Consider the following 24,745-nt stretch of genomic DNA (forward strand, 5'->3'; position numbering starts at 1 on the left):
ACAGAATGATGCCTTCAGGGACTCGACGCAAAGTCGTACTTCTCATGTCTATATAATAATAATAATAATAATACATTTTATTTATAAAAGCGCTTTAAAAGATTCTCCAAGACACTTTACCAGAAAATAAATTAATAAATTATACAATAGAAAAGCATAGGAAAACAGTGCAAAAAATCAAAGAAAAGCAAGGCAGCAAATAAAAACAAAACAAGAAAAAATAAAAATAAAAAAAAAAAAAAAAAAAAAAAAGCAATCAATTATAGTTTAAAAGCCTTTGTAAATAGGTGGGTTTTGAGTCCGGATATGAATTTGGTGAGTGAGGGAGAGAATCTGAGGTGTTGGGGGAGAGAGTTCTAGAGGGTGGGGGCAGCGACAGAGAAGGCCCTGTCCCCCCAGGTTCGGTGCTTGGGTTTGGTGAGAGGGGTGAGGAGGTTGGCATTGGTGGAGCGGAGGTTGCGGGTGGGATTGTATAGCTGCAGAAGGTTGGTGAGGTAGGAGGGAGCTAGGTTATGGAGGGCTTTGTAGGTGATGAGGAGGATCTTGTACTGTATTCTGTAGGGGATGGGAAGCCAATGGAGGTTCTGGGAGGACTGGGGTGATGTGGTCTCTGGAGCAGGAGTGAGGAAAGTGCTGTTTTGCCTCAATTAATCAAGTATATCGATACAATGATGTGCCATTTTTTCTGAGCTGTCTGTAAATAACATTTTGATTCAACCACTTTAAGAATCTTAAGCCCTGTCTAGTAACATATCTCCTAAATCAACTAAAAAAGTAATTAAAAGTCTTATTTCATTCAGTATCTTACATCAATTTTCAGTATTCGTTTGCTAAATAACCAAGAGTTAATATCTATGCAGAATTTTAACTCATAATAATTTGTGAGCTGTTTAAATATCATTTACCATATTTCCAATCCGACTTTATCTGGTTGTCCTCAAACGTACCAAAGCACCAATACAAGGCTTTAAGCTGCTGTTGGTAGGAATGGTGTAAAAAACTCCTTTTTTGCTGCTGGGTTTGGAGAAAAGGTCATAATACACATTGGTACTCATCTGTAAGTGAAGTAATTTGACATCATGGCGAAATCTCTGCGTTTTCCCATGCCTTTGTATTAAGCAATGTTAGAATTCCCCTCTTTCCCGTTATCACAGACCAATCAGAGCTACTCCCCCTACTACGTCGCCCTGGTTGGCTGGGAAGCCACCACTTCCTCATAGAACACGCATAACAATCTTTTGTGAGCGGGGTTACAGAGCAGAAAGGGGAGGGGGAGGTGAGTGAGAGGAAATCTGGTGGGGAGGGGTAGTGTTGACATTTGAAATCTCTCTCCGAACTGATGTTTATATCATGACTACCAACAGCAGCTTTAAGTCGGCGTGTCCTTTGGCAAAGTGAAATAGTTGTTTTGGGTGCTCTGTTTCGACAGGGATTTCATAGAGTGGATAACTTTGAGTGGCAGGTGCAGGATTGATATGTTGCCATGAAAATTCTGTCAGTATGAATTTATGATTCCCTGGCAGCCATCATTGAAATGATATCACAATAGGTTCATGTTATTGTCAATACACTAAGTTTGGTTTAATCCATGTAATGGTGCTAACAATGAAAACAAACCGATTTAAAAAATAATTCTCATTAAAATAAAATCATCAATCAATCTCATCACGTAAGTAAAAGTATACCTTAAATGGAGAACTCCTGCTTAAAATAATCAATGCATGGATCAGTTTTTCTGCAAAAAACATGTATTTAAAAAACAAAAATAGGTGAAAAAGCTGTGCCTGAAATTTGTTTTATGCAGGAGTTTAAGGACGGATGCTGATTAGCTATTTACTTAACATTTCTTATGATGGGGCTGGATGCCAGGTATACTATCTAGGGTATTCAAATTATTGGATTGCATATCTTTTAGTAGTTGGTTTCATCTCGCTTCAGTGACATATATTTAAGATTATCGTCTGCGTGTATCCTGGTGGTTTCACCTAGAAGAACCCCTTAGAGTCAATGAAATCAGTGCAATTTTGGATCAATCAATTGCTAAATTTAATGTTCTTGTCTCTGTTACAAGATATGACAGTCACTTACATAATTCCATCATCAAGTTAAAGGCAGTAACATTTTTAAATATATCCAGACATAATGATGTTATAGGGAACTTTATTTGCAGTTAGACTTCAATTCTTTGGCTATAGAGACAAACACTAAACCCACAACCCATCTAATGTCCTGGTTCCTGTTACTGTACTTCAGTTTACTTTGATAAACTACTCAGCTTGTTTCAAACTGTGTACAGTAGTGGTCATTTGTACAAATCTCAGCTGCCTTATAGAGAAACAAAAGGACAGACTATTCAAATGATACGCTTCATACAGGTTTCTTCACATTTAAACTCCTGTCTAAAACATTCAAATCATAATATACTAATATATTAATCTCTCTCTACGTTAGTAAAATACAAAAAAAACGTATAACAAGCTGAGGTGCATTTGGATTTGTCAACGGATAAAAAAAAATGCAACATATTGAATCAATAAAGTTTCTGATAAAATAGATTCTTCTCTTTGAATAACCCGTGAGGGATATTCACCCAATCCTTTCACTTAACATTTCAAACCTTCATGATACGAACATATTCCTTCGTTACAAACATTCACATTTCTTCAAACTTCAAGCTTCAGATGGACTGATTGCATTAGTCATTACAGCAGAAATGAAAACAGTCACTGAGTTTGGGGCACAGAGGGTGACAGACAGCAGCTCTGGACACAAAAAATCACATAAATATGGAATTAGTTGATCTAAAACTGTAATACTCTTACATTGATTATAATGTAATACTTTTAATAACTTCTGTAAATGCAGCAGCAGGGTATAGGCGACTTCATGCTAGCGTACAAACCAGTATGATGTTATGTTGTAACCATGCATAAGGGTTTTTTTCCTAGAAATGCGTATGTCTTGTTTGTTGACAACAGCTACAACTGACCATGTAAATGCTGGTAGATCTGTCAAAAACTTAGCGCTAGAAACAGACTTAGAAATAGGCAGTGATTGACAGAAATTGTACTTTTAAAGACCGATGAGTTAATCCAGTTTAATGCCAATTTTATAATTAATGCCTGTGGAAAAAGTTAAAAACGAGCGCCACCTACATTCACAATAACTCAGAGTTTAGACGAGACACAAGCTGCTTCCACCCTCCTGCTCCCTGCATACCGTCACACGGAGAGACTGAGTAGTATTAGTTTGTTACACAGAAATCAGCTGCACCTTCAGTATAAACACGCTCTGCCGTCTCTGCCTCTGTCGTCCACATCTGCTCAGCGTGAATGTGGGACTCTCAGTGGCAGATGGCCAGGAGGAGGCGTTTATAGTCTCCGCTGCACTCGTCCTTTATGGCGTCTTTCAGTGACACGTCATATTTCTCCAGGTACATGTCTTTGATGGTCTCCAAATCATACTGTTTATAAAAGAGGAAGAAAAGAGGATGATATTAACACATTAGGCTAAATGTGTCGTTTCGTACCCTAATGATATGTGTAAAAATTGTCTCATCCAAACTCAAGTCCTGTTAATAATCCTCCTGATCTTTAATCTTGTTCTTGTTTGATTTCCAAACCCTGCTCCTAATCACTTTTCAGATTCCGTTCCTAAACCTGCTTGTAATTATTATCTTGTTTTTGATCTTGTTTTTGCTCCAGGTTATATTCCTTATCCTGTTTCCTGCCTTTGTTCCAAATCCTGTCTGTTTCTAATCTTGTTATTGTTCCTTTTTATAATACTAATCTTGATCTTGATCTTACTCTCATTGATAATTCAAGTATCTGTCTGGTGCTTATTTTGTTTTTGATCTTGTTCTTTTTTATAACCTCAATATTTTTCTTAATCTTGATCTTATTACCATTAAAAACTTGAATCTCGATATCTGATCTTGATTAGATTCCTGTTTCTGGTTCTTATCTTGTTCTTGATCCTGTTTCCTTTTAAAGCTATAATCTGGTTCCTTAACTTGTTTTTTCTCCCATTGAATAAATCTTGATACCTACTCTTGACCACAGTCCTGTTTCTGTTTGTAATCTTGTTCTCTATCTTGTTCCCTTATGTAATCATAATCTTGATCTTGATCCTACACCCATTGAAAATGGGAAAATCTCCTGTTTCCTTTTAAAACTATTACCTGGTTCCTTATCTTGTTTTTGATCTTGATCCTCCAATTGAAAACTTTAATCTTCATACCAACTCTTGATTACAATCATTTTCCTGTTTGTAATCTTGTTCTTTATCATGTTCCTTTATATAATCATAATCTTGATCTTGATACTGTTTTTGATCTTGATCCTTCTCCCATTGAAAACTTAAATCGTGATACATACTCTTGATCCCAGTCCCTTTTCTGGTTCTTATCTTGCTCTTGATCGCATTTCCTTTTAAAACTATAATCTGGTTCCTTATCTTGTTTTTAAACTTTATTATACTCCAAATAAAAACTTGAATCTTGATACCTGCTTTTGGTCAGTCCGTTTCTGCTTTGTATCCTGTTCTTGATCCTGTTTCCTTTTAAAACTGTAATCTTGTTCCTGACCTTGTTTCTTCTCCTATTGAAAACTTGAATCCTGATACCTGCTCTTGACCTCAGTCCCATTTCTGTTTGTAATCTTGTTCTTTATCTTGTTCCCTTATATAGTCATAATCTTGATCTTAATCCTGTGTTTGATTTTGATCTTAGACCAATTGAAATCCTGAATCTTGATACCTGCTCTAGAGCATAGTTCTGTTTTGGGTTCGTATCTTGTTTATGATCCTGTTTCCTATCAAAACAGTAATCTTGTTCCTGATCTCGTTTTTGATTCAGATTCAGAATACTTTATTAATCTCAGAAGGGCAATTCAGTTTTACAGTCAACCCATCCATAGTACAAAATATACAGTCAAATAATTAAATAACACATCATGACATCAACAACAACCACATCTGATCTTGTTTCTTCTCATTAAAAACTTGAATCTGATACCTCCTCTTGATTAGAGTCCTGTTTCTGATTCTGATCTTTGTTCATGATCCTGTTCCTTTAGAAACCCTGATCTTGTTCCTAATTTTACGTTATTTCGGCATTTATCAGAATAAAAATCCCAGATTTCAATAATTAGCTATCCGTAATGATTTAAACTTCTTTTACCTCAGAGCGAACCACGATGATGCGGATGAGGGTGTCGTCATCAGTGCCTGCTCCTTTCATGGCTTTGTTCAGACGCCTGGCAAAGTAGAGCTGAGGGTTCTTCGCGACTCTCACTGAGGCGAAGAAGAACAGACATTTCATTTAATTCAACTGAAGTTTCCTCAAACGCTGGTTCCTACAATCAGCTCCTACCTACCGAGAGCAACGTAGCACTTTTTCAGAGTCCCTGACGTCTCGTTCTGGATTGCATCAAGGATTTCAGTTCCAGAGAGCTGTGGAGAGAAAACAACAAGACAAGGTGAGCTTATTTACAGAGCACCATTTATAAATAGGAGTGCTTTGCAAATCTAAAACAGAGCATGAAAAGAAATGTGACACTGAGAAGAACTAAGCCATTAAAATACAAAAGATGTTAGAATATGAAAACAAGACAATTAATAGTAATTGTATTTAAAGAAATCAAATATAAGTTAAACCTCAGCACTTGTAATTCCTTAATGTCATCACTATCCATTTTGCTGAAGATGCAATGTCTAGCCACATCACCTGATATGCAATATCACTGCAGCTATGCACAGCGTGACACCAGAACCCACCTGCTCATATATCTTGAATGTAGCCTGGAGCTGCAGGTAGTTTCTGGAGGCCAGGATGTAGCTGAAAGTGGACTCATCTGTCCCAAAAGAACCCTCACCAGCCTGTGATGAACATTAATGTTGTCTGAGATTATAACATGACAGTGTTAGATTATAAGGAATATATATTGAATATTAAAATGGCACCTCAAACAAGCAGGTAGCATCTTGTTCGGCCAGCTCTTCGTCCACCTCGTAGCTTTCATCTCTGTTGCCCTGTGGAAGAAAAGTAGGATGACTTCTGATGTGTGTGACTGGAGCAACTGTATCTGGCCTCTGTTTTACTCATGAGTGGCTGTCTGGCTTGCGTCCAGTGTGTGTGTGTGTGTGTGTGTGTGTATCAGTGTGTGTAGTGCATGAGTGGGAACAGCGAGAGTGAGCTCAATTTCAGTGTAGCAGCAGTCACAGAAGATTTTAGTTACGAGAGTGAAGGAGAAACTCAAGAGCACTAACCTCCATAAGAGCCATGAGCAGGTTTCTTACATCTCCACTTGTATCTCCTTCGATATCTGCTTCAAGATCACGTTCATGAACTGAAAGAGGGACACAGTGTTAACAAAAAGGGTCAAATACTGTAAAAGTTACACTAAGTTCATGTCTCTGTACTTAAAAGAGAGTCTACACTTGGATTCTTCTCTACTCTCAGATATTAGTTTATCATGTTAGGAGCAAATGCATCTGCTTTCCATTAACCTGCTCATGTATTCAAGTGAAAAATTAACCTACATCTCAAAGTCTGACCTGTTTATAAAAAGCTCCTTAAGTCCTGAGCTGCAGAGCTTGTTGGTGATTTTGAGTCTAAATGTTCCTTCTTTCTTTATTTTTAGACTGAGTAAGTAAAACCTCTTATTTTCACATGACTGGCATCATTCTGCAACAGAAATCGACTGTCCTGCCCTCACTTTACATGAAAGTGCACGGCTGTACAGAGATCTTTAATCAAATTCAATAAAGCTGACTGCCTTGTAAAGTTTTTAAGGAAGGAATTATAAAACTATAATGAAAATATATGAATAAATCAAAGGTAGTGGCCACAAACAGTGTTTCCTCCTATTCTATTGTATTACAACCATTATTATATTTATGTACAGCACTTTGTTTTATAATATTATTGTATAAAAAGTGCTTCACGAATAAAGTTTGATTGATTGATTGATAGCTCGGTAAGCAATAAGGATGTAGCCTACATCTATGTTTCCTCTTCTCAAAGTCTCCTCAGTATGATGCCATGCTAAAAAAGAGTTTTATATTATTAGCTTTTTCTTTCTCTTGTCAAATTTTTATTATAGAAATAACATTTCAGCACCACACAGCTCACTGGTTAAACAAGACTCATCAAATGTAGGAGCAAGACAGTTTTCTTAAAGGTTTTAGCTCCACAGCTGACAGCCTTTTTTTACCATCAGTATTTTAAAAGTCTGTCTCCCTGTTTTCTGTTTTCTGTTGTAAATCATACTTCAAAATAAAGTTAATGAGCGTGAGAGTGAGGGAACACAGAACGACATGCCTCAACCCAGTAACCGACACAATATCTCAGCCCTCGTCACTCACACTACTAAACTGTGGGTTGAGTGTGTTTCTCTAAAGAGATGAAAGATTTAGATAAACATAATCATGTATGAGGACTGGTGTCATAGTGAGCAGGAAGTTACAGCAGGATGGGCCTTGACTAAACACACAGAGTGACTGTACATTAATAAAGGGACTAGAATAGCACTGGAACTCTATGTGATGTGTGGGGGTCCATATGAATCACTTCCTCCAGAGTTCATAGAACAAGGAAGGGAAACTGTGACACTCAGTGGTTAGTTGGTGAAAAGTTCAACTATTATTGTTTCAGGAATCAGAAGATATCTACAAACTGATCACAGCACTATGGAAGGCTGAACTTCAAGTTCCTCTTTTGTAATTGAAGTTTTTTAATCCCAGTTTAACTACATGACTTGACTTCAAGGTAACAGTGCTATAAACTAAGTTTATTGTACATCTTTCAACTGTACAGACTAAAAAGTTAACTTTGGTTATAACATGACATGAGGCAGAACCAGGCAGATGGCTAGGGGTGGCCCCTCCCCCTTGAACTTTAATGGACAGACACCCCTGGTACTATTCAAAAATCCTAAACTATGAGCCGCTATTTTCCTTGACAGAGACCAAACTTATTAAATCAGCTGTGTTGCAACAGGCTACTAGGAGCTTTCTTTTTTATTTCACTTCAGCACATTTGTACTGTAAATTGTGATTTTGGACCACAGACAGTACAAACACAAATATAGTCTCACTGAAATCTCACTTTGGTTTGTGGAGAGGGAATTTGAAACCAAAAGATGGCGGATCTGGTGACCCAACCTTACTTTCAGTCAATCTTAAAAAAAAGAGGTGGAGCCGAGGCGGGTTATAATATTCACATTTGTGCATGACTCCATGACCTTCTTTTTGCTTCAATTTCTAACACTAGAGGTTGCTGCCTTTTTGAGACATGCATCTTTTTTGTGTGTTTCCTGTAAGAATGAAGCACAGGAGATGTATATGTTGCTAGCATGTGGTGTAACATTTTGAAGTTGAAAAATAAAAACACAGCAGACATTGTTGAGTTAAATGTTAGTAGTTAAAGTAGATATGATTGGTGGAGACAGAAGGGGTAATAAATGAGTCATTGAGTGTGAGTGCAGACAAACTGCATCCCACCCCAGCATAAGTCAGCACCCTAGGTGGGCCACCCAAGTCCAAAAATAGTCTGAATCCACCCCAGTTAGCTTACCTTGAAAGTAGCACTCTTTGAACATGGCGATGTCCTGCAGGAAAAAGAAAACAGATGTGATGAATACAAAGTAAAAACATTCTAAATCACAGTATATTTGTGATTATTTCTCAGGCTAAAACAAAGGCATCTAACCACTAAGATTTCAAAAGGATGTATTTAAGTCCTAAGTTTCATTTGTTGCTTTGAATTTGTGACTGACCGAGTTGGTGGCGGTGCAGAGGATCTCAACAAGCACGTCTTCATCTGTGCCGGCGCCCTTCATGGCCTTCCTCAGCTCCTTCACGGCATAGATGACGGGCGGGTCCAGCATGGCGAGGATGGCATTCTCAAAGTTCCCTGACAACTCACTCTTCAACACATCCACCAGCTCCTGTCATCATAACGCAGCAGGAAAACAAACTTTATGAACACATTTTAAAGTGGTGATAAGAAAATGATTAAAGTAAAGGTGATGCAGAAATGACTGTGGATGGACTTAAATGTGTGACACGTACATCATCATATTTGTCGAAGTAAGCCTGTTTGATTTCCTGACGCTGAAATGCACAACGATTCGCCAGGATGTCAATGATGGCCTGCTCATCAGTTCCTAAAGAGAAGATAAACACAGACAATGTTAAGTCAAAAAGATTTCATTGCATTTTATAGTAGTTAACCATAAGTAAATCTCAAAAAGCTAAAGTTATTCATGAATTATTTCAACTTACCAAACCCTTTGCAGGCTTTGCGGATCCCCTTAATGTCAGCAATAACATCAAAGTCCTCGTAGGGCACGATTGTGGGCTATGAGGATAAATGGAGATTGTTATGTCGATGACTTGAAGCTAAAAACAGATTCTCATTTCACTCTGGCTTTATCAAACTGGACATTGTTTCAGTAAATGAAGTCATGATAGCGGGGCAGGAGCAGCTGGCTGCTGGGGGAGGGGAGGAATGAGGAATTCAGGGCCAGAAGTCTTTAAACAAACTTGGTGGGGGCCACATGAATTACTGGCAGTTAGCAAAGGGTGGGCCGGGGGCCAGAAGGGGTCTAAAGAGCTCGGAAGTGTCACTACAATATAATCTGTCCTTATAGGCAAGGCAACTTTATTTGTATAGCGCATTTCATACACAAGGGCAACTCAATGTGCTTTGCATTAAAACATTAAAAGCATTGGAAGCATTCAGACAAGCATAAAAGAAAATAATTAAAATGACAAATATAATAAAACATAGAAAAGAAAAGGAAAACTAGAAATATATTAAAACATTTAATTAAAATGTGCATTTAAAGCAAGTTAAAATAAGCTAAGATAGGAAGGCAGTGGCAAATAAAAAAGTCTTAATCTTTGATTTAAAAAGAGGTGAGAGTTGGAGCGAACCTACAGCTTCCAGGCAGTTTGTTCCAGATATATGGTGCATAATGACTAATCCCAGAAAAATATAAATTAAAAGGCATTTTTCCAATGCAAAACAAGGACATTGTGTGTGAATATTTCACTTTATTGTTTAAAGTTTGTGTAAGAAACTCTTTGCATGATTATAGCTTTTAAAAGACTGTACATTGCAATGTAATCATATTATTTCTAGTTCACTTAATTACATTTTAAATTCAAATACAAAGTTTTTTCTACTCAAGGCACATTTTTGCATAAAATACAATATACATTTTAATATTTGTAAGGGCTTTCACTGTATTCAGTTGTGTTATGTTAATCCCATAATTAATTTACGGTAGCATCTGCAAATGAAGCCACTTATGACAGTGATAAACAAATCCAAATGTGTCATTACGTCACTGATAATACTTAAATATTTTATTCTGAATCATTCTTATAAGAAGTTGGATGTTTTCTTTATATTCAAGCACTTTAATTGACGATATTTAAACATAAAATTAAAATAAATCAGTTTTTAGTGATGCCTCTTTCTTTGTCAATTACCGAAATTACTATAAAAAAAATAAAACAGCTACCAAATAAGGGACAAATGGACTTAAATGGACACCCTGCCCCCCCTCATTTCATCCATGGCCTCTTGCATAACACACATGAGCCTCACTCATTCATGTGTCCACTCCACACATACACACATGCATCTAACGGAGCTGTGATGAATTCCGCAGGGGAGTGGCTCTTTCCTCTGCGTGCACCCAGACACGGTTGTCTGTCACACGGTGTCATTTGCGACGTTATACCGACCCCATTTAAAGAAACACCAAATACCGTCAATCTGAAACACTACGTCACCTCAGATTATTAACAAGGACCTGACACCAGTTATATTCTGTGCGTAAAAGTGACGGCGTAAAGACGCGTCTCATGGTTGGAATAAACTACGCGTAATAAGAAATAATAACAAAGTTTGATTTGATGAGGTTATAAGAATCTGTCGTTAATCATGTGCTTTACTGGATCAAAATCCTACTCCTTCTCCTTCTCCTTCTCTTGAACCCCCCCTCTCAATCCAAGCGAAACCCAATCTGCCGGTGGTGAGATTTTCTTTTCCCACCCGCAGCGTGTTTTTAACACGAGCTATAAAACAAAGTGGTACCTACTTGACAGTTGCCCATGTTGAGGGTTTTTCTCCGGCTGCAGTCGGTGATCAGTGAGAAGAAGTCGTGCAGTAGTTTGGGATCTTTAGTGCTCCTGAACAAACTGCGGCCCACAGCAGCAGAGACCAGCGTCTGACGTCATCACGGACCGCTATACTGTCGGGTTAACCATTTACATCCAACCACCCCCATGGTGCCCCAGTGCACATTTAAAACACACTCATGATACTGAAAGTGGACTTTATTCTTATTTAAATTAATTTCACAGGCTAGGTAAATTTGTGCAATGTTTAAAAACAACAAAGTGCTTTTTTAAAAGTTATTTTTAAGTATATTTCTTTATTATTTTTACATTTCAAGCTTCATATTAAAGGGGATTATTGCACCTCCTGCAATTAGACAGCAAGATTGTTTTTGTACAAAATAATTCATATGATGAAATATGGAAATAGTGTTTAGCACAATACTAGTTTATTAGGATATAGGGTAATGAATGTAAAAAGTAAAGGGAAAATGAAAAAAGTACAAGTATACGTCTTCATTACTTAAGTCAGAGTATAGATCCTCCAGGTCAAATATTACTCCAATACATGTGAAAATTGTACAGTCAAATTATGACTTGAGTTAAAGTCCTGAAGTACTTGCTTTAAAAAAAAAACTTGAGTATTCAAAGTACTTTTTAAAATATCTCAAAATGAATTTTCACAAAGCATGAGTCCAGTCAAGAATACATGGATGTTCATTCTGCTACATTCTGTTTATCTAAAAAGCATGATTTCATATCTAAAAAGTATACCATGAAATATAAACTAAGTTACTACAAGAACAGACAAGTTTCAAATGTTCATCTGGAATAAAAACCAGTGTGTTAGCTACAGACCTCCACATGCTTTCTCAGGTTAGATGCTTATGTTTTGTAGACTGTGATGAAGTTTGTGTGGTAAACAGATCAGAGATTTACAACAATACCAATCATTCTTTATTTCAAAACCTCAAACGTGGGTTTTAAATATGGCCGTGGTGCTCAGGTAGAGAATAATCATCCTTCTCAGTCATAGCCATCATCACCACGACTAAATGAACGCACTGATCTGAATAACATTTGATCCATGCTCAACCGAGATCCGGCTACACCACTGAGACAAACCAAATACAAGGACACCAACAGTTTATGGTCTTTGGGATCTGATTTCAGAAAAGAAAATTCATCAGCTGACTTCAAAGCAAAAGTAGTGAGTAATTAGCAGTGATAGAAATGCAGTGGAGTCAAAAGTATGATATTTGTCTTTCAAATGGAGTAAAAGTAATAAGTACCCCAAAAAATAATACTCCAGTAAAGTACAGATACTCAAAAAATGTACTTAAGTACAGTACTCAAGTGCATTTACTTTGTTACTGTCCATCATTGTATATAATACACATTTTGGAGGTATTTCAAATAATATTTTATGTATTTGATGTCCAATACTGGAATTCAGTTAAACAGAGAGGGATATCCACAATGTGAGTCCATAAGCAGCAGGCAAAATTAGCATTTTGTTGTCAAATAGACTAAATCAGTTTGTTTTTTATAGACTTGCATGATTCACTTTGATCACATCTTCAGGTCTGTCAAGCCATACCTCCATATTACATCACTGTTACATAAATGATCTGTATACAGGCATGAGCATGATTAAGGTTAACCAAAATGTAACCACAATCAAGTAGGACATTTTGTAGATCCTTCAGCCCTAGTGAGATTATTTTGTGATTGTGAATACAATTTGGACTTCTCTGTTTTTGCAGCAGGGATGTTTTACCACCGAGCAATGACCTCTGACCTTCCTGGGTGTGGATGAAAAGTTGCTGCTTTAGTTTTCCACACATACAGCATGAATTCAGAAGAAACATTAGAAGTATTTGTAATATTTAAGTGTGTTATCACATTCTAACAATGGAGAAATGCTCATAGTTATGTGTAGTTGTGCTTCCTCTCTTTCATCATATCTTACCATCATAAATTTATCAACGCAATGTGCAACAGTTTCCTTTGCTGTTCCTGTTCAGTGTCAGCATGAGACAACAATGACCCAAAAGATCCGCTCTGAAGTATTCAGAGTCCTGCAGTATAATTACCCACCTCACCAGCCTACACTCTAATCATTGGTATTTCAGTGCCTCTTATAAATGTTCCTGCATCATAATTACTGAGCAGAGAAGCTGCTGCTGCTGCCCTCCACAATAAGGTCCTTAGTCTGTGAAAACTAAATACATGCACACAAAGCTTCTGCATAAACTGTCCCAATTAAGAGCATGCTAACGTCACACTACCAAAAGCATGTAATTAAAGAGGGATGAGTCTTCTGCCTGCAGTGTTTCATTATGTAGAGATTACCTGTAGTTCAGTGAGGAGGACGTTTTGAAGACAAAGAACAAAGAGAGTTGAAGTTAGTAAATCAAACAGTCTAGCTCTTACTAACATCCAGCAGCTTTTTAGCTTAGCTCAGGTGGATTCTGGTTCTTTCCAGCAGAGGAAGGTCAGCAGTTAGACCTTTAATACTAAAGCTAGGCTGAACAGCTGCTGGCTCCAGATTCATGTTTACAGTACACAGACAAAAGACTATAAGTCTTATCTAATCATAGCAAAGAGGGAATAAGCATATCTTCCCCAAAATGTAAACAACTCTTTTAGAGCTAGGGGAACCCACTTATCCAAATACAAAAATTCCACAGCCTTCTTTAAAAACACACTAAGGTGCACTGCATCACCAGGGCTGTCAGACTTTCTTCTTACTAGGGTTGCCTAACTTAGGTACTGACTCATGCAGGACTGGCATGACGTATGTGTTCATTCACAAGGGAATGAATAAGCTTTACTTACCCTCTCCACTAAACATATCTACTTTACCTACTAACATTAAAGATTAATATGTAGCTTACATTTTTTTGTGTTAACATTAAAAAGTAACACTAAAGAGTGTTAACATTCAAATCTTTTGAGCCTAAGGTGCTGTGTCCACTACAGATTTTTTTGTGCTGGCAGGGCCTGTTTTCTATTCAACCCCAATGTGATTCAGCGGTTCTATAGTGCTCAGTGCCCTCAGTTGAAAACTTGGGCTATTTTCAAAACTGCCTACTATACGAGTAGTAGGTACTGATTTGACCAAAATTCAGTATGTAGTATGTCAAGAAGCGCAAAACCTGCAGTATGTCAAAACTACCCCGATGTCGTACTGATTCAGGAAAATGTCTCAGTATGCATCAGACCAGTCTCCCTCACGTACTGTTCCTACATTGCACAGCGCATCTTTTGTGATGGGTGGTACTTTGTTATTAGTTGCTGTGAAAATTATTTAATCCCATGTAGGTCACTTCTTAACTTTTTAAATCATAAATGATGCTAAAGAAGCAGTTTCGCTATCAGCTGGGACGTTGCTTTCTTCAGCTTTCTGAAACCGGAAATCCAGCAACGCCTGACCCGGCACACTGCAGAACAGATCCAACAAGAACCCTTATACTACATACTATCTTCAAGCGTAGTATGCAGTAGGCAGTACGAACTGCCCACTACATTAGTAGATAGTATGTAGCAGGCGGTTTCGAAACCAGCCAGTCTATGGTTGAAAACAGTTCAGCTCTAGCCTTAAATTGGCTAAACACAGTCATGTGCTGTAAAAGAGATTTTTTTAAATCTTGTTTTCTGGGTTTTCATAAATGATGTTAAGGTGAGAGAATTTAATCGCGTTACATAAAACTCCTCCAAAACACATCTTCTTAATATGACTTTTAAATAGTTGATTTGAACAGAATGCTACAAGTTTGTACTTTATACAGTAGTGATTACTGAAGGACTTCAATCATCAAGAAAGTATGTCATATGTGGCATTTGTGTAATTTATATTTCTGCCAGATGGGGGAGACAAATGTTATGCAATGAAGGTTTAAGACTGAGCATGCTTTTTGCAGAAAGTCTGCTAACCCCTAGGAGGTAGTTTGAAAAAAGGGAGTGGGATTTCTAAGAGTACAGAAGGCCAAATGAGAGTTCTTGTTGAGCTGCATTATGGGATTTGTGGGATCCAGTGTGTTTGGAACTAGGCCCATCACAACCTGCTCTTCTGCTTGAGTGTTACCACTCTTACAGACACCTGTTCATCCATCACCTAGCAGCTTTCTAGAAGAGAGCCCTCACTTATGTGTCCTCAAGCTGTTCATACTCTTGATCAGTCTGCTCTTACTGCTTTTGATTTATTCTGTATTTATTTACAACCATCAGAAGCCGCTGCTGAAGAAGCCCAAACATCCTGATGGCTGCAAAAGACAAAGTTACAAGAGGAGAAAAGTCAGAGAGGAGTGTTTCCCTGAGTGCTCTGTGGCTCTCTGTCGTCTCCGTTTGGGGATGTGTTGGCCTTGGTTTCACAGGCGGTGGAAGGGGGTCCCATAGAAGCCTCTATCACGGACCTGAGAACAAAGACAGCATTCAGGAGCGCTGGTCAAAGAAACAGGCTGTAATGTCATGCTGGCCCAGAATCCAGACTGGTGTTAGGATATCAAACACAGCTTGTTTGGAGTCTGACTGCCTCCCTCTGTTAATGACTACAGACAGAGGTTTGAGTTTCAGCTTCTGCGTGACGGACGCCCCGTGTGGAGAGGGAGGTCAGAAAGTAGTCTCACTTAAAAAACAAAACTTAGGGAGGAAAGCTCTGCAGGGAGAAACAGTAAAGAAAGGACTGTTTACATACTTTTACCTCATGTTTTTGCTGCTGCATTATTTTCATCCATCAAACCTTTGTTACAGCACAGATCAGGGATTTTACCGAAGTACAATCATCATTTGTGACAGACAAGTTTGAAGTTCTTTCCAGTAAAGGGCAGCCTGATCAGCAGACTTTGAGCACACTGGGCTTTTGTTGCACTGAACAAAGCTAAGACAACAAACACTTCATTGTCTACCTGCTCCAGGGGTAAAATCCCGTCCCTGTGGAGGCTCATGGTCCTTCTCATCGTGCCCAGGTGGAAGTTTGGCGCCCCGCTCCCTGGCATCCCCCACATCGAGTGCAGCATGGTGTCATTGTGCTGGAAACATGATACCATGACTGTACAATAAATCTACAACAGTGCTTGAATGAGAAGCCTATATTTGACTTTGAACTGCAGTTATGTTTGAAGTGTCTCACCTTTTGTTCATCAGCAGTGTTTCTTCTTCTCTCCCTCTCCATCTGTTGCTTCCTCTCCTCCACCTGCAGCCTCAGATCTTTGTGGTACTGGCTTTTCTTCCCCTGAAGAAAGCATTCAAACAAATGTGACTCAAGAACTTTACAACAGACACTTTAACAACATGTGGTTACTTTTAGCAGAGTTGAACACAGACAGAGTTATGACCTCTCTGCTGGTGACTGAAGGCTTCCTGCTCTGTGTCGGGGCTTCATCCTGTCGAGCTGCTGATACTGAAGCTTTGGCCTGAAAGAAAAGAACTTCATTACATGTTTGCTCAGTCTGTTTATATTTTAAAGAAGTGTAATGTCTGCCACACACAACATGGATCAATGCTGCCATCTAGTGGTTACATGTATGAACTACAAATCCCATGAAAGGACCAGAACCAACAATGGGTCTATTCTTCCAAGTACAACCTTTGTGACCTTATTTGTACAATAAAGCTATATTTATGTTCCAGTAAACACATCAGACAGCCCTGAAGTCTTTATCTTCTCTTTCTATTGTCTTTTCTCTTTTCTCGTTCTTGACAATCTAATTGAGTAATCGTTTTACTCCCTACCATAACAGTCTATTCTTTTGTTTTGTTTTGTTTGTTTTGTGATCGTCATTTATAGTCCAAACCTTTTTTTTCTAACCCTTTTTGTGAAAGGTAGTCTATGCCTGATAACTTAATTGATTATTGCTTTCAAAAGCTACTTTTTATTTTATTTTGTTCTGTTTAATAATCAAGCACTTTTATATCTTTGCATTGTTGCATATAAAATACAATAAAAAAAATACAATTAAAAAAAGACATCTGCCCTGAATCATACGGGTCTATTCCACTAACTGTTCCCACTGGAAACACTCACTATGGCACCAAATATGCATCAAACCTCAGTTAAAACGTCTCAGAAAGATCTACTCTTTTTTCCCTCTTAGCTACATTTGCTACAAAGAAAACTAAAGGATTATTCTGCAGGTTTGAAAATATTATGTAGAGTTATTAAATCTGATTTGAATCTTTAGACTTCAGCCATCTTTGGTTGTGATTTCGCTCTCTCTCTCTCTCTCTCTCTCTCTCTCTCTCTCTCTCTCTCTCTCTCTCTCTCTCTCTCTCTCTCTCTCTCTCTCTCTCTCTCTCTCTCTCTCTCTCTCTCTCTCTCTCTCTCTCTCTCTCTCTCTCTCTCTCTCTCTCTCTCTCTCTCTCTCTCTCTCTCTCTCTCTCTCTCTCTCTCTCTCTCAGGCTTATAGCCCATTAAGTAACCTCAGACATAGATTTTAGTCTTCAGTAGCAAAGAGACACTGATAAGCCAGCCAATCTGACCTGTTGTGGTTTTGTGGTTTGGGTCTTTCACAGGATTTGTGGATAACAAGACAAAAAATGTTGCAAGCTCCCTTCATGAAAGAAATAATAAAAACCATGAAGCTATTTCCATTTAAAACAAACACACAGTGATGGATACCTGAGGTGCGGAGGTCTTTTTGGGCTCAGTGCTTATCGTCCCTGTTAGTGTAAGCAATGGCAGAGGAGCTGAGGAGAAAGAACAAAGAGGACAAGTTCAAGCTCCTGTCAGGAACTTTCTTTCTGTGTTGATTTTGGCGCCCCCTGTGGACAAAGTGATACTTCTTGTTTCTTTGCTGAACTTGTCCTTTTCATGTGTTTTCTAATGAAAAATCTTCTCCTGTTCTTTTTTCAGAAGCACATTTGTTACTATTTGAATATTTGCAAAAAGGTGACTTCATCAGCGAAATAAAAACGATATCCAGAAATATTAGTAACGAGTGGAGCAGGTGAGAGAAACTTTAGGTTAGCGATCTCTACAAAGAAACTTAAACCATGAGCGGTGGTGATGTATATTCTATCATATGATTAATTCTCTTCACATTGTGACTAAACCTGAGTCCTTTCTAAACACAGAGCAGTCCTCGAGCCTTGATTTGAATCTTAATTCCTCTTTGATGAAATACATTTCAAATCTCAAACCTTAATAAAAACTAAAACAGGGACTGAAAAAATCAATAACTCTGTTCTGCCTCACAGACAGTTTCTCCATGCAGAGAAAAAAAGAGTCTCTCTATGAAAGTCAGATTTATCCGTTTATCTGCCTCTGTAGTGGAGCTCTCATCACAAGTTGTACTATCAGGCTGACTCACACTCACTCTTCACATGAGTGGAGGTGTGTTAGAGTGTGTGCGGTACTGTAGTGTTGAATTGTAATAAAGGACTTCATTACATCATGAAGGAGTCTCATCCTGATGATATAACTGATTCAACATTTCTGTAGGATGGATCCTGTCTCTCTCCTAACAGTGACTAACTGCATGCTGCAAAAACAGCCGGTTTTATCATTTCACCACAAAGTGTCTCTGAGTCACACATGTGAGTGTTCAGATAGAGCAGAGGAGAGTTTCTTCTTCATGTGTAAGAGACACAAAACAGCTCAGTGATAAGAGAGACTGACACAATATGAAAGATTCTCACAGGAGCTTCAAGAAGAAGTTCATAATGAACTTTGTGGTGAGAAATAAAACAGACGCTCTATATCCAGACAGTCGTCGCCCCACTGGTTGTAATATGGACTTCTGGTCCCTATATGTTTGTTGTCTTTTTTTAAGTTATACTTTTTCTTAATTTTTGCCTTTTAATGGATAGGACAGCTGAAGAGAGACAGGAAATTTGGGGATCAGAGATTGGGGGAAGACATGCAGCAAATGGTCGAGGCTGGGAGTCGAACCTGCGACTGCTGCGACGAGGACTTTGCCTCTGTATTTGGGACGCACTTAGAATGCTAGGCCACCCGCGCCCAAGAATCATATTCATTTTTATCTAGAATTTAACGCTCCACTTTTACTATTCTACTTTTCATTGTACTTGTTTGTACCAGCGTGTTCTTAGCTGTATGTTTCTTTTACCGTATATTCCAAGGTTAGTTTATTGTTAAGTGACAATAAAGTATTCTAAAATAATCTAATCTAATCTGTACACTGGTTTTGGTTATCAAGGTCTAGCTCAGGTGTTCCTTAACTGTTCAGCCCGTGGCCCCCAAAATAACTGTACCAGAGACTACTGGTGACCCCCTACTGTCCCTCAATGTGGTTAAATGACGCTCAAGGGCACAAGCAAGCACTATAAAGCCAATCCAAAGACGTACATTAGGACAACACAAAGGACCACAGCAGCCAAGCAACATCAATATTAATTTATAATCTTTTAAAAAAGGTAGAAGCAGAATAGAAGTAATCTACCTGTGCTGCTGTAAATTAACCTGCTGCAACTCATGCTTTTGTTAATCTGCTGTAATCCCTTTAGGCATCATTTTATGTACATGTGTTTATGTAAAATGCAACCACTATTTTTGTATATGTTTTTTAAAATAACAGATCAAAAATGCCATTTTTAATAATTCAAAGTTTCATTCTTTTTTTGGAAGGTGTCTCTGGACCCCCTGATCAGTGTCTCGCATCCCCTACTTTGGGAACCACCAGCCTCTCGCCATTTCATCCCAAATATCAAACCTCCTGCTCGTGTCTCTCTCTGATGCTGAGTTCATTTTGGGCTCCAAATTATTGAGAATGTCACCAGAACCATCAAAATCTTATAAAAGACCAGTTTAAAGTGAAAATGTCATGTTCAGGTGGTGAAGACAGCTACAAACATTATCAGCCAGCCATTACATGTTCTTTCTACTGAGTTCGTACTGATGCCTTCAGCCCGCCGTTTTTATGCACCCTTTAGGAGAACTGAATCCAAATCTTTTATCCCATCTGCTGTCAGGCTTTTAAACTCAGACGGTAGTCATTATAGTCATTTTAAATAACATTTGTATGACAAAGTAGATTAAATTGTCTTTTAAACTTTGTCTTATCTTACAGTTGTTTATCACACGTCATTTAAATTAACTTATTGCTGTCCTTCACAGACCCTCTGGTCTCATGTACAAATCCGGTGCTTGACTTGTCACATGTATATATGATGGATGTGTTGTAAATGTTAAATGTTGTATGGTAAGCTATAAATGAATTGTCCTTCTTGGGATCAATAAATTGTCTTAATCTGAATCTGAATCTGAATCACACAAAAGCAGGACAACATGCTGGGAGGGTTGTCCACATTCTGTTGGCCACATCATACCCACTTGCTCAAAAACATCACTCCTCTTCTACGTCTCCTAAATGTCACTCATCTTGTTCCTTTTATGATGTCTTATCTTCCAGGACTATAATAGATACCCTATCACAGCCCTTTACAGCTTAAACGTCTGAATGACTAACTGTGTGAATGATCTCACATTGGTCCCTGAGAGAGGCCGTCTCATCTCCATCAACCCGCTGCCTGCGTTCTACCTGGAGGCAGAAAAACAGGAAAGATGGAGCACAGCTACCTTCTGGAAATTGCTATAATTGAGTGATTAAGAGCGATGACGTCAACTGAAAGCCTGTTATTTTGACTGAATGAGCGTTCACTTAGCCTACATTCACACACAGCGGTATGACTGTGACTCACCAGCGTCCTGGCCTTGGGCTTTGTGCTCAGCATCTGTGTTGATGCTGCAGCAGTCCCTGGTGAAAGACAGAGCGGTGGTGATGGTGAGTCAAAAAAAAGCAGTGAAAGTGTGAAATCGACGTAAACTGGATTATTAGATGAGTAGACCTGCCTTTGTCTTTTCCACGCTGCATGTCCTTTTGTGAGGCCTCCACTTTTGCGTGAACAGAGTCGGAGCTGTAATCATCATCAGGATCATCATCAGAGCTGTGTTTGAACCACATCTACAGTTTTTATCACAGTACATCACTCACTCGCTGGCTTCGCTGTCCTCACAGAAACACGAGGAGAACTTGATCGACATCCTCGGTTTGGACTTCATCACCACCGTTAGCTGAGCCTTCTCATTGGTGCACTCCTCTCTGTTCACGTCCACATTTCTCCTGCCCTGCTGAGATCACACAGATCATCGGAACAAGACAGTAAAGCTTTAAACTGCTTCAGCTATTAAAACTCAAAAGTTGAGTCCAAAAGGAAAAGAAACATTTGGAGGGATGAAATCAGAACAGGAAGAAAATACACACTTACAAGGCAGGTTAAACATTTTACTATGACTGTATGTAAGGGCAGTAATTATTAACAAACACTACAAACCATTGCTGATCCATGAGGACACTGAGGACGACGTGGATGTGACTTCTCTTCACATTCCATGGCTCTCCCTAGACAGACAGACAGACAGACAGACAGACAGACAGATGGATAGTCAGACATTTCATGAATCAACTAGTTTAAATTGTGCTATGATTATATTGGTAAGCATTGGAATACAAGTCACTAACTCAAGTACTTCAGTGCAGGTTTGAGGCATTTGTTCTCTCCTTAACATTTTTATTTTCATCTGACTTTGTTTTTCTGCTATGAGGTAAATATTTTACGCTTCTTCAAGATTCAAGATTCCAAATTCAAGAAAGCTCTACTAGCTCGCATACACGAGGAATTTGACGTGGTGATTGGAACACCGGTATTCAACAGACAGGCCATGAATATAGAAACCTAAATAAAAATCTAAAATTCTAAATAAAAATACCATCTATACAAACTACTAAATAAAAATACTATCGATGCAAAGAAAAGTATAAAAGTATTATTAAAGGACCATTATTAATTAATTAATAATGGAGAAGGGGTGGGATATGTGAATACAATTTATATTAGTGAGGATACAATTAATTAGTATTATTATGATTATGATTATTATTTTGCATTTTACATAACGTTTGTTTCTTGTGTCTTTTTGGTGTCTTTTACATGTTCAAAATAAACACTATCAAATCAAATCAAAGGACATAAATAAATGTGTAGATGAACATAATAATAATAATTAAGTTTACAGATGAAATAATGATATTGCACATTTTTATTGCAGTATTGCAGAGGGGATCAAGGTGTTGCACATGAATTGTGATATTGCATAGGTGTTGAACAGGAGTCTTACAACTCAACTTATGTTATTTTTTTAAGGAGATTTTTGCACAAAAAACATATGACAAAATCCTCCTCAGCTTGCACAAGATCAGTCAGGAGGACTTCTCAACTCACAAAAACTAAAGTTAGTCACATTATATTGACATTTTGCAGCACCAGCCTCTCAACTGGTTTGAGTTACTCTTTTATTTTGATTACTTTTAATCATTCCTCATCATCAAAAGTGAAAAAATCACTTATTTAATACTGAAAATTAGCAGATTATTTATGCAGTGTAGTTTCAGCGTTTTAAAGGATCTGAATACTTCCTGCAGGACTTTTCCAAATTTGCACTATCAGTCTCTACATTATCAGATAAAGACAGATGCATGAATACACTTTACCAAACATGTGCATGAATGATCAGGAGATCTAATAACTAAGCTGATGTTTCGTTTCCCAGCACGTGACTAGGTAAACATCAGTGATTTGGGTTGTTATCCCTCAACATGCATGTCAGCACGGTGCCATGTGTGTGTTTGACAGGTGTGTCATATTTACCTTGATGTAATGGTTCCACTTTGTGTGAAAAGGGGAGATAAGAGAGGAAACGAGGCAGAGAGGAGCACACAGTGAGCGGCTAACTCACTTTGTACTCATTTAAACTCGGCGGAATCAGCTGGTGATGAAGTAAACACCTTGAGACGTCATCACGTTACGTCCTTCCGTCAGCAGGGGGCGGTGCGGGGTCAACGGTCGCCCCGGGTAACAAGGAGAAATGCTCTATGGAGTGATGAATGGATGAGAAGAGGATGATGTTTGTTTTGTGATGAAAGAGCTGTATTATTCTGATTTATTATTAAAGTAAAACAACTGAAACTACACTCTCTGTTACAGCTCGAAGACTTTCATTGAAAATGTTACCACAGTAAATGTGTAGTCTCAGTGTAAGGAAAGTATGGAAGCCCTAAAAGGACAAAATTAATCAAATTTTATTTTTCTGCTTATCTCAAGATAACAAGCTTTGTTTTATGGAGATAACAAGAAAAATAAGACGAGAACACTGAGAAAATAAAATGTATTTAATCATGTTCTTTTATGGCTTCCGTAGTAAACATTAAAGGAGCACATTTATACCAAGCGGCAAGCTTGAGTCCAATGCGGAAGTGCTAAAAACTGCAGTTCATCGAGGATCCACTTGAGGCTGGCTGCGGAAGTACCAGAAACCACATACACACCAATTTAAAAAAGCCGATCTTTACAGCAGAAATAAACATATTTACAGCCTGGTACAAAAAACGAGTGTAGTCTGGATAGCTCATTTCTCGATCGGCACACACTGTACGGGGGGTGATGACGGGTCTTCTAATGAGAGGCACAGCTGACTTGATTGACAGGCGGGAACACTGTAGCTGTTGGCTAGGAGGCTCAAAGCCCGCCTCTTTACCTCACAATCGCTTGACAGCAGCAATATGGCTCCCGCCGACGATTGGCCTCAAAACAGCGCTTCAGACTCACATGAGTGACGTCACGGATACTAGGTCCATATTTTATATAGTCTATGATTTATACATATGGTAAAATGTATTCTACTTTTGATAGCAAAAAATGGTTTTCATCATGGAATCATCTGCTGGATATCTTCACCAAATATCATATGACTCATTATATCACCCAGGAATCATTTATAGAAGATTAACAGTGGCTGTAAGCTTATATTAATGTGTCATGGCGTTACATACTTAGTTTGTGTCATGCTATCTCTTTTATTATTTATTATGGTATATGTAATTGTTTTAGGTCATGTCTGTAGTGCTTGTAATTGTATGACTAAAAAAATTTCAATTAAAAAAAACGCTCAGCGTAAAACAAACTATACATTACACAATGACAATTGTGTCAGGACAGTGTGTGTATGAGGATCTGTGGAGGTGTATTGTTTGACGGGAGCTAGATGAGGACTTCCCTAATTGGACAGAGTGTCAGCAGGCTCCAGTAGTTAATCACAACATTGTGTGGAGAGAATTACAGCCAAGTAGGACCCATCACCGTGGGGAGACAACTCATTTATTCTGCAGGAGTTTGCACACTAATTCAGCCTTCTGTTACACAGTTTGTAATGATACTGAGTTTGTGAAAAGTGTTTTTAGCTGAAGTTTTTATTGTAAAGGTTCATTTTACAGGACTGTGCTTCTTTGTTGTCTGTAGTCATTCGACTTGGACAAGAAGGTAGAATATAATTTGACTTATGAATATCAAATGCAGACCGGTTGTGGAGGACGAGTTCAGAGATTAATGTCCTCTCAGGTTTCAGCAACATTAATAACATCATTGATTGCCAATATTTAGAAAGTTCATCTCCAAAAATATTTCATATATTATTCTGGGCAAAAGCTGTACAATAAAATTCAGTCATCCAGTAACACAGAGGAGCCAAAACTGGCCTCCCGCTGTCATCCAGGGAGATAAATGACATTTAGGCCTTTGAGTTTATGATAATTTC

General features: G+C 38.3%; 2 protein-coding genes across 4 annotated transcripts; both read right to left on the reverse strand.

Annotated features, from left to right (window-relative positions):
- Positions 1–2,022: 2,022 nt before the first annotated feature.
- Positions 2,023–11,273, reverse strand: anxa13 (annexin A13). Of its 2 annotated transcripts, XR_004634613.1 has the most exons (12): positions 11,115–11,273; positions 9,286–9,361; positions 9,073–9,167; positions 8,778–8,948; positions 8,576–8,609; positions 6,268–6,347; positions 5,962–6,030; positions 5,776–5,877; positions 5,376–5,451; positions 5,180–5,292; positions 3,274–3,463; positions 2,023–2,762 (listed from the first exon to the last, which is right to left on the reverse strand). XR_004634613.1 is itself a non-coding variant. In XM_034707028.1 (11 exons), the coding sequence occupies exons 1-11, from the start codon at positions 11,127–11,129 to the stop codon at positions 3,344–3,346; spliced, it is 951 nt and encodes a 316-aa protein (XP_034562919.1). In that variant the 5' UTR covers positions 11,130–11,273; the 3' UTR covers positions 2,023–3,343. The 2 variants fall into 2 exon arrangements, 1 of the variants encoding a protein (XP_034562919.1); XM_034707028.1 differs by having other exon boundaries at positions 2,023–3,463.
- Positions 11,274–14,973: 3,700 nt separating this feature from the next.
- LOC117829270 lies at positions 14,974–22,941 on the reverse strand. Of its 2 annotated transcripts, none has more exons than XM_034706898.1 (11): positions 22,804–22,941; positions 21,430–21,497; positions 21,090–21,223; positions 20,948–21,012; positions 20,797–20,852; positions 20,582–20,636; positions 17,756–17,823; positions 16,473–16,550; positions 16,268–16,369; positions 16,044–16,166; positions 14,974–15,551 (listed from the first exon to the last, which is right to left on the reverse strand). In XM_034706898.1, exons 2-11 carry the CDS (start codon positions 21,487–21,489, stop codon positions 15,507–15,509), a joined length of 786 nt encoding a protein of 261 aa, XP_034562789.1. In that variant the 5' UTR covers positions 21,490–21,497; positions 22,804–22,941; the 3' UTR covers positions 14,974–15,506. The 2 variants fall into 2 exon arrangements, with proteins under 2 accessions (XP_034562789.1, XP_034562788.1); XM_034706897.1 differs by having other exon boundaries at positions 21,090–21,226; positions 22,804–22,939.
- Between the last annotated feature and the right edge of the window lie 1,804 nt (positions 22,942–24,745).

The sequence above is a fragment of the Notolabrus celidotus genome, chromosome 17, assembly GCF_009762535.1.
Source record: "Notolabrus celidotus isolate fNotCel1 chromosome 17, fNotCel1.pri, whole genome shotgun sequence".
Lineage (NCBI taxonomy): Eukaryota > Metazoa > Chordata > Actinopteri > Labriformes > Labridae > Notolabrus > Notolabrus celidotus.